General features: G+C 40.7%; 1 protein-coding gene across 1 annotated transcript in view; it reads right to left on the reverse strand.

The window, feature by feature from the left end:
* Tmem272 (transmembrane protein 272) overlaps positions 1-9,985 on the reverse strand; it is a 40,991-nt gene that overhangs the window by 15,526 nt on the left and 15,480 nt on the right. The window contains exon 2 of the mRNA XM_029570544.1: positions 1,064-1,123. Coding sequence (XP_029426404.1) covers positions 1,064-1,123 — 60 coding nt within the window. The remainder of the gene's footprint in view (positions 1-1,063; positions 1,124-9,985) is intronic.

Raw genomic sequence — 9,985 nt, forward strand, 5'->3', positions numbered from 1 at the left:
CACAGCATAGCTAGCGTCTGCACCCAGAGTCCAGGGTCTACTGTTACCAATGCTCAGAAGCATGAAATTAATTCCACCGACAAACAATGACATTTTTGGCTACTTGAGGCACTTACCCTTAGTCCCTCCCTACCTCTTTTCCTACCTCACTCTTCTGGATTATGAAGTTGTTTAATATATGTAATAAATGGAATTCAATTTCATTAAGACAAAAACAACAAAAAGTATAGTGCACTCATACATGAGCCTAGCAAGAGATGCATTCTTACATTGCTCAACACCACCTTCCATATGGGAACTGAGGACCCAGGAACGGGCTCTGGGCAACCTGAAGCCTAGGGACTCCCAAGTCTAGGATGGAAAAACTGGAGTCATCCTGGGTCAGTGTTTTAAAGAGCAGACGCTTGTCCCCATCAATCATTCTGCATTGATATCTCCCAAGCTGGGGACCAGGAAGGTATACAGTTTTAAGTCATGCTGTGACAGCAAACAAGTATTTGAGAATCATTGGTCTGACCTTCTCTTTGTCTCCTTTGATCTAGTTTCTTCTTCTGTCCCTCCCTGCCTCTCCTTTGCTTCCTTCCCCTCATGTCCTCTCCCTTCCCTCCTCTCCTCTCCTCCCCCTTCTTCCCTCCTCTTATTCTTTTCTTGTGCTCTTTTAATCTTGTCTCTCTTGTTTCCCTCTCTCCCCTCCCCTCCTTCCTTCCTCTCCATGCTCTTTCCTTTACCTTCATAGTCTACCCTTCTCCTCCTCCTCCCTCTTTTTTCCCTCCTTCCTCTCCTCCTCCCTCTCTTCCTCCCTCTCCTCTCAGGACTGGTGATAGAACCTAGGGCCTTGCACATGTTGTTGCTGAGCTCCATCCCCAGCCATGACCAGCTTTTGTTGTTGTGTAGAAGGGGCCTCACTAAGCAACCCCAGGTGGCCTAGAACTTGCTATATATACCAGACTGGCCTCAAACTCAGATCTACCTGCATCTGCCTCCTGAGTGCTGGGATTAAAGGCCAGCGTCACCGTGTCTGACCTGGCCAGCTCTTCTTAAGCACACATTTAATGCTTCTCACCTGTGAAAGCCATGGACAGAGGCAGGGCCAGGGAAGCAAAAAGCACAAAAACAAAGCAGGCTGCAGAGAGAAGAAAGCTGGGTTAGAAACACACAGATGCATTTCCCTTTCTTTGCAGTTTACTTTGCTCCTTATGAAACCAGACCTTTCTCAAATCTGTAGTTAGCAGATGGGAGAGAAGGTCACAGCTTGCCTGGGACTTCAAGGTGGGTGCAAGCCAAGACTTGTATTGCTGAGAGCTGAACCCTGTGATCCTCTTGGCAGTTTTAGGGCCGGGATTTCCTACACCACCTCTTCAAGTGTAGATAAGGGCATATAGACCACAGCTCTGCTCATTCAAGATGCCAGAAACCACCAGCATGCACGGGGCCAGAAGGCATCCACCTGTGCCTCTCACACCTGGGGCACATGGCTCTTCCATTTCCTGGATAAAATGCACTGGGCAAAGTGCTTTCTCACTTAAAAAAATTCACTTCCTAAAATCCCTTCCTCTTTCTGTTTGTTTGCTTATGTTTCATGGCATATGACATTAGGGGACCTATGATTTAGATACAGTTGGAATTTATATGCTGCACGTCTAGTCTTTGATGAGGTGGTATTAAGAGGTGTTGGAACCTTTAAGAGCTGGGACCTAGTGGGGGTATTTAGGTCAGTGGGGGTGCCCTTGGAGGGGACTATTTGATGGCCAGAGGGTCATCACTGAAGGGTGTACAAACAGGAATCTGATCTTGGACTTTGAGCCTCTACATTTGTGGATTAAATAAACCTCAGTTTCCCTTTTAAAGTACCCAGCCTTGGATATTTTGTTATAGCAACAACAACAAAATGAACTAATATTAGGTTCTCCCCAAACCTCTTATTTAGTCACAGTATAATGGGAGTTTTTAATCCTATTCATGCCATCAATTCATTCTTAGGCAGGGGGAACAAGAGGTATAGGGCTAGACAGACATGGAGGCAAGGCTGTGACTCCTGGCCGTATCACTTACTACCAGTGTGGCGTTAGACAAATTCCTTGATCTAACAGCTCACTTTCCTCTTCTGGTACACACCAGAGGAGCTCAATTACGGCCACTATCACAGCTGGGCAGTGCTTCCCAGACTCTGGTTCCTCAGCCTCTGGTTCCTCAGTGTTAAATGGTCTACAGGTACAAGTTTCACTTGATCAGCACTATGTCTTAATGGTTAATTTGAATGTCTTTTGGGCAAGTCTGTGCTCATCCCCACTTTAGATATCCAGACAACATCACACATGTATGTTTCCTGTTGCTCCTGTTGCCAGCCCTGGGAAGCGAGACAGGACCCGAGGGAGATATTGTGGCATCTTCAGCATCTATTCCTTTTTCTCTAGATTATTATCCTGATTTTTGCTTTGTTACTCCGACCTCCCCATTCTCCCATTCAGTGTCTGTGCTCTGACAGGAGATGATTCTACCCTGGATATGGAAAAGTTCATAATGTTTATCCCTAAGCTGATCAGTATGGTCCTATAGGTGTGTTATCAGTTGACAGGCTCATAATTCCCTGGGAAAGCGCTATAGAACATAAGGATGTTCCAAAATTTATCCTTCCTTGAACACTGGTGAAGAAACAAGGTTCTCTGGGGGTCATTGGTAGCCATCTTGCCACCATAACAGGAGCCACACTTAAAATGAAGCTGACAGTGTAGAAAGCAAAAGGACAAAGTAGAAACTAGATTCTCAGTTATGTGGTTGTCCATCAAATCCTGACACCTTGAAGCTGAACTCTTCTGGGCTTTACATTTCTGTGGATCCATAGATCCCTGTTAGGCATGTTAGGTTTGGGGTCACAGAATTCAGGAACAATAGGAGAGAAAAAAGGAGACCATACCTGACCTCAGACAAGACTGAGTTTACTGAAGCGCCTCAGAGAGGGACAGCAGCTTTCCCCAATACCAGAAGCAACTTCTGCCCCAGAGGAGAGGGCTTTTGGGATTTATATAGGATATAGCTGTGGCTGGCTGACTACATATAGATCAGGGGCACTCTCGAGATGCTTATGGCCCCCTTTTACCCCTGCTTCTTCCTGGCAACATTCGCTCTGGTTTATCTTGAGAGACAGAGGGTTTATGATCTTTCCTTGGGACCATTTGTTCAAGGAGACAGACTGTCTTGGGAAACAGGCTGTCTCAACAAACAATCCTCCCATGAGGGAGAGAAATGACTGTTTGATAATGCCAGCTTTCTGCAACCAGGGCATTATATCAAGGTAAGCTACTGTAGGCAAGGGTTTCTATGATTATCCTGCATCCATTGTGATTGTCTTAATTTCCAGTGCCTTGTACTATCAAACATCTCAGATTTCTTTGCAGTACTCAGTCATATCATGGAGAAGAGATCTGACTATAAAGGCCTCCTCCAGGTGGGGGAGGGCTCTCACAGTTCCACAGCTGTCATAGCCCCAATCCCACCCAGCTGTCCAGAGCAGGAGGATGAAGGCAGGGCTTTCCCCTCAAGAGGCCCCCTGAAGTTGTAGCAATCCTGACCTTCACTTCCAGGAAATGTTAGGGGGGCAGGCATGCAGAGTGTTTTGTCCTGTTTCCACGGCTCCCTTTTCTGAATTAGCTATAATCTGGTCAGAGCCAGCTTCATTGGCACTCAGTCTGTGCAGCGCATAAGACCCAGTCCTTTGAAGGCCCCAGCATTTGATTCTTCTTAACACTTTTCTTCTGCATCTTGAAATTCTAAGTGACTTTATCTTGGAACTTGTGTTTTACAAGTGAAATCTGATGGACTGTGAAGTGAGTAGATGAGCAGCAGGAACAGTGAATTGTGTGTGTGTGTGTGTATGTGTGTGTGTGTGTGTGTGTGCGTGTGTATGGTGGGGGGATGTTCGTAGACTCTCAGAACCTGTGAGTTCCTCAGGATTCAAATGAATTCAAAGAAAGTGTGTGGTGTCTGACTGAGTAAGTGGGGATGCTGACAGCTCTAAAGCCATGTTCTCATTTCAAATGCAGACAGAAGGCAAGGGGTTCCAAGAACCAGCAACCGATGGAATCTTGTCACCTCCCTTCTCACACATGTATCACTCCTGAATGAGCCAATCTCTCACCCTGGAAAGGATGGCCCTAGGAAAGAGCCACCCAGGGCTCCCTTCCTCAGACCATCTCCACATTGGAGACAAAGTTCTGATAGATAGAGCAGGGAGCAGAGTGTTGGCAGTGGTATATCAGGAAGTGAAAGAAAACAGTTAAGTCAAGACCTTAGCAGACTGCCTGAGAGTGCCAGATCCTCCACGTGGTGAGCTTCCCAAACCTCACTGTGCCCCACCCCCTATATTGGGACCACATGTGGACCCTCCCACTGCATCAGGGCTAGGCTTCTGGGCCCTAGAGTAGAGGCCCAGGCCTTAACAGATGCCTGGGAGTGCTTGGATCCAGCTTCCAAGTGGTGGTGAGCTTCCCCAAATTGCTCTGTGCCCATCCGCTTACATTGGGAATGTGTGTGGCGATCCCCACTACATCAGGGCTAGGCTTCTCTGCCCTATAGTAGAGACCCAGACCTTAGCAGACTGGCTGAGAGTGCCTGAATCTGGCCTCCATGTGGTGGTGAACTTCCCCAAATTGTGCCATGCCCATCCCCTTATACTGGGACCACCTGCAGTCCATCCCATCACCCCAAGTCTAGGTTTCTCTTCCCTTTAGTAGGGGCTCAGACTTTTGAAGACTGCCTGAGAGGGCCTAAATCAGGCCTCCCCTTAGCAAGCTTCCAAAATTGTGCTGACTGCTAACTAGTAGGGGCCCAGACATTAGGAAGAAGCCTAAGAGTACCTGATGGGTGCCTGACTTTGGCCTCTACTGGAGTTCCTGAGTAGCTGGACTGAAGCCATCTGGTCCCTCCAATATAAAATCTGAAAGAATTTGAAGCCTAGACCAACCAACTTTACATACCTAATAAAAAAATAACCAAGGCACACCAATAGTACAAACAGTAGAAGACTTCAAGTCAACAAAGTCTGGCTTGAGGTTCATATGAGACTAACAAACAACAAAAGAAATCCACATGTCAAAATTACAACAAAAATAATAATATATAAAACCAAAATAATATTCACACCAAATACCACCAGCCCTATAGAAAAGTTCTACAAGGAGAACCCCCTAGAGATAACCCAGGACACAGAATTTAAAAGAAAAATCATAAACATGATCAAAGAATTCAATGAATTTAAAACACACACAAACAAATCAAAGAACTAAAAGAAGATAGGGATAAACTTCTGACTGAATCCACAAAAGAGATAGAAATATTGAGAAAAACTCAGACTGAAATGAAGAAGTAAAAAACTCAATAAGCCAATTTGAAACAACAGAAGAAAGCCTCACCAATAGAATGAATGAGATGGAAAACAGAATATCAAGACTGGATGATAAAGTTGAAGAATTGGACGATTCAAGCAAAGATTATGAAAATATTTTTAAAACACAGGAATGAAATATGCAGGAAATGTGGGACACTATGAAAGGACCAAATCTACATATCACAGGCATAAAAGAGGGAAAAGAATGTCAGGTTAATGGTATTGACCAGATCTTAAACAGGATTGTAGAAAAGAATTTCCCAAAATTAAGGAAAGACATGCACAAATACAAGAAGCACATAGAACACCAAATAGACAGGACCAGAAAAGAAACTCCCCACAGCATATCATAATAAAAACACTAAATGTACAGAACAAAGAGGGACTACTGAAAGCTGCAAAAGAAAAACAAGTCATATATAGAGGAAAGCCCATCAGAATTAAAACTAACTTATCAGTGCAAACTGTGAAAGCCAGAAGAGCCTGGATCAAAGTATCCCCAGTTCTAAATGACCATAGATGTCAACCAAGAATACTTTACCCAGCAAAAATTTCTAATATAGTTGAAGGGGAAAGAAAAACCTTCCACAACACAAATAGGCTGAAAGAATACATGTCGACAAAACCAGGCCTTCAAAGAATACAACGAGCTGAGAAAAGGAATGACTATACCCAAGGGGTAACAGAAAGAACTTAAATGAAGGTATAGTTGTGGAAACACAAAATTAGACCCAGAATGCAAACAGAAATTAAAATTGCAGCAACAAATACACATCTTTCAATAATAACTTTAAATATTGATGGACTGAAATCCTCAGTCAAAAGACACAGGCTAATTGAGTGGATTAAGAAGCAAAATCCATTCTTTTGTTGTCTGCAAGAAACCCATATCACCTTCAAGGACAGGCACTACCTTAAGATGAAAGGATGGAAAAGAATATTCCAAACAAATGGCACTAAGAAACAAGCAGGGGTTGCAATTCTAATATCTGACAAAAAAGACTTCAAACTAAAATTAATCAAAAGAGATAAAGATTGTCACTTCATTCTGATCAAAGGAACGATTGACCAATAACATATTACAATCATGAACATATATGCACCAAATTCTGGTGCACCCAAATTCATAAAAACAACACTACAGGACTTTAAGACACAGATTAACCCCAACTCAGTAATAGTAGGGGACTTCATTACCCCACTGTCTCCATTAGACAGGTCAATTGGACAAAGAATAAACATATATCTAAATTAAATGATACCACACACGAATGGACCTAACAGACATCTACCAAATATTCTACCCAAGCACCAAAGAATACACTTTCTATTCAGCACCCCATGGAACTTTCTCCAAAATTGACCATGTACTGGGGCACAAAATAAACCTTAACAGATACAAAAAAGTTGAAATAATTCCATGCATTCTATCAGACCAAAGGCTTAAAAACAATACCTAAAGAAGCCCTAGTAACTACACAAACTCATAGAGATTAAACTACACATTCCTGAATGATGAATGGGTCAAAGAAGAAATTAAGAAAGAAATAAAAGTATTCCTGGAACTAAATGAAAAGACAGTACAACACAACAAAACCTCTGGGACACTTTAAAAGCAGTCCTAAGAGGAAAGTTTATAGTTATAAGTGCATACATTAAAAAATCAGAAAGAGCATAAATAAATGACTTAACATTGCAACTCAAGACTCTGGAAAGGCAAGAGCAAATGAAACCCAAACCAGAAGACAAGAAGAAATGACAAAAACCAGAGCTGATATTAATGAAATAGAAACAAACAAACAAAAAAAATATGAAGAATCAACAAATCTGAGAGCTGGTTCTTTTGAAAAAGCTAAACAAGATAGACAGATCCTTAGCCCAGTTACCCAAAAGAAAGAAAGAGCAAATCCAAATCAACAAAATCAGAGATGAAAGAGGAAACATCACAAGAGACGCCCAAAAGATCCAGAGCGTTATATGGGAATACTTTAAAAACCTATTCTTTATTAAATTTGAAAACCTTAAAGAAATGGATAGATACCTAAAATCACAGGAACCAACAAAGCTAAACCAAGAAGAGACCAGATGGATTTACAGCAGAATTCTACCAGACATTTAAAGAACATCTACAACCAATACTCCTTAAATTATTCAAAAAGATAGAAACAGATAGAGAATTTCCAAATTCCTTCTATGAAGTCAGCATCACTCTAATACCAGAACTAGGTGAAGACACAACCAAAAGAGAAAACTATAGTCTCATGTCCTTAGTGAACATAGATGCAAAAATTCTCAACAAAATACTTGCAAACCACGTATGGATGTACATCAAAGATCATTCACCATGATCAAGCAGCCTTTATTCCAGAGATTCAGGGATAGTTCAATATATGCAAGTCAATAAAAGTCATAAATCATATAAATGGACTCAAAAGACAAAAAAAATCACATGGTCATCTCAATAGATGCAGGAAAAGACCTTTGACAAAATTCAGCATGCATTCATGATAAAAGTCCTAAAAAGATTGGACTGATTGGAACATACCTCAACATAATTAACACTATATACAACAAACCCACAGCCAACATCATTCTAAATGAAGAAAGAAAACAAAAATGGAAAGCATTCCCATTAAAATCAGGAACCAGACAAGGATGCAAGTATGTCCACTATCTTCATTCCTTTTTAATATAGTGCTGGAAACTCTTGCTAGAGCAAAAAGACAAGAGAAGGAAATTAAAGGAGTACTAATTGAAAAAGAAGAGGTCAAATTATCTCTTTTTGCAGATGATATGATGCTATACTTAAATGATCCCCCAAATTCCACCAGAAAACTGCTAGAACTGATTAACAATTTCAGTAAAGTGTCAGGTTATAAAATTACTCCACAAAAATCAATAGTCTTTCTATTTATCAATAACAAGTAATTGGAGAAAGACTACAGGAAAACTCTCCCATTGACAATAGCCTCAAAGAAATCTAGGAATAAGCCTAACCAAAAACATCAAAGATCTCTACAATGAAGAATTCAAATCTCTAAAGAAAGAGATTGAGAAAGACACAGGAAGATGGAATGACCTCCCATGCTCATGGATTGGAAGAATTAATGTTGTGAAAAATGACTATCCTACCAAAAGCAATATATACTCAATGAAATCCCATTCAAAATCCCCATGACATACTTCACAGAATTAGAAAAAACATCCTAGCATTCATATGAAAGCACAAAAGATCCCGGATAGCCAAAGCAACCTTGAGCACAAAGAGCAATGATGGGAGGATTACTATACCAGTTCTCAAACTGTATTACAGAGCTATAGTCACACATAGATCAATGGAGCATAATGGAAGACCCAAACATGAGAACACACAGTTTCAGTCACCTAACATTTGACAAATTGCCAAGAACACACAATGGAGGAAAGACATTATCTTCAACAAATGGTACTGGCAAAACTGGATCTCCACATATAGAAGAATGAAACTAGACCCTTATCTTTCACCTTGCACAAAAGTCAACTCCAAATGGATCAAAGACCTCAATGTGAAACTTGAAACTATGAAACTGTTAGAAGAAAACTTTGGTGGTAACCTTCAAGATATAGGTGTAGGAAAGGACTTTCTAAATCAAACATCAGTTGCTTAGGAATTAAGGTCAACAATCAACAAGAGGGACCTCATTACACTAAAAAGTTTCTGTACAGCAAAACAAACAACCAAGGAAATGAAGAGAAAACCCTCAGAGTTGGAGAAAATCTTCACCAGTGACACATCTGACAAAGGTTTAAATCCAGAATATATAAAGAACTCAAATAACAAAGAATAAAGAAAACAAATGACCCAATTAAAATATGGGCTAAAGATCTAAACATAGAGTTCTCAAAAAAAGAAATAAAGATGCCTAAGAAACTTCTTAAAAAGTGTTTAACATCATTAGTAATTAGAAAAATGCAAATTAAAAGCACCTTAAGATTTCATCTTACCCCAGTCAGACTGGTTAACATCAAGAGAACAAGTGATATGAAATGCTGGGGATGATGTGGAGAAAGGGGAATGCTCATTCACTGCTGGTGGGGCTGCAAACTCATGCGACCCCTATGCAAAGCAGTGTGGAGAACTCTTAAAAAAGTACAGCTATATGAAGTTAGTGAACTGAAACAAAAATGAGAGGATTCAATGCATATCTTTCATTAATAACTTTAAATATCAACAGACTGAACTCCCCAATCAAAAGACAGACTAGTTGAATGGATTAAGAAACAAAACCCATCTTTTTGTTGTCTGCAAGAAACTCATCTCACTTTCAAGGACAGGTGCTACCTTAAGGTGAAAGGACGGAAAAAAATATACCAAGCGAATGATACTAAGAACAAAGCAGGCATTGCAATTCTAATATCTGATAAAATAGACATTAAATTAAGACTAATCAGAAGAGACAAAGAGGGCCACTTCATTCTGATCAAAGGAACAATAAACCTAGAAGATATTACAATCATGAACATTTATTCACCAAACTCTGGTGCACCCACATTCATAAAATCAGTACTATAGGATTTTAAGACCCAGATTAATCCCAACTCATTAATAGTAGGGGACTTCAA

Source organism: Nannospalax galili, unplaced genomic scaffold (genome assembly GCF_000622305.1).
Source record: "Nannospalax galili isolate Female #2095 unplaced genomic scaffold, S.galili_v1.0 scaffold1252, whole genome shotgun sequence".
NCBI lineage: Eukaryota > Metazoa > Chordata > Mammalia > Rodentia > Spalacidae > Nannospalax > Nannospalax galili.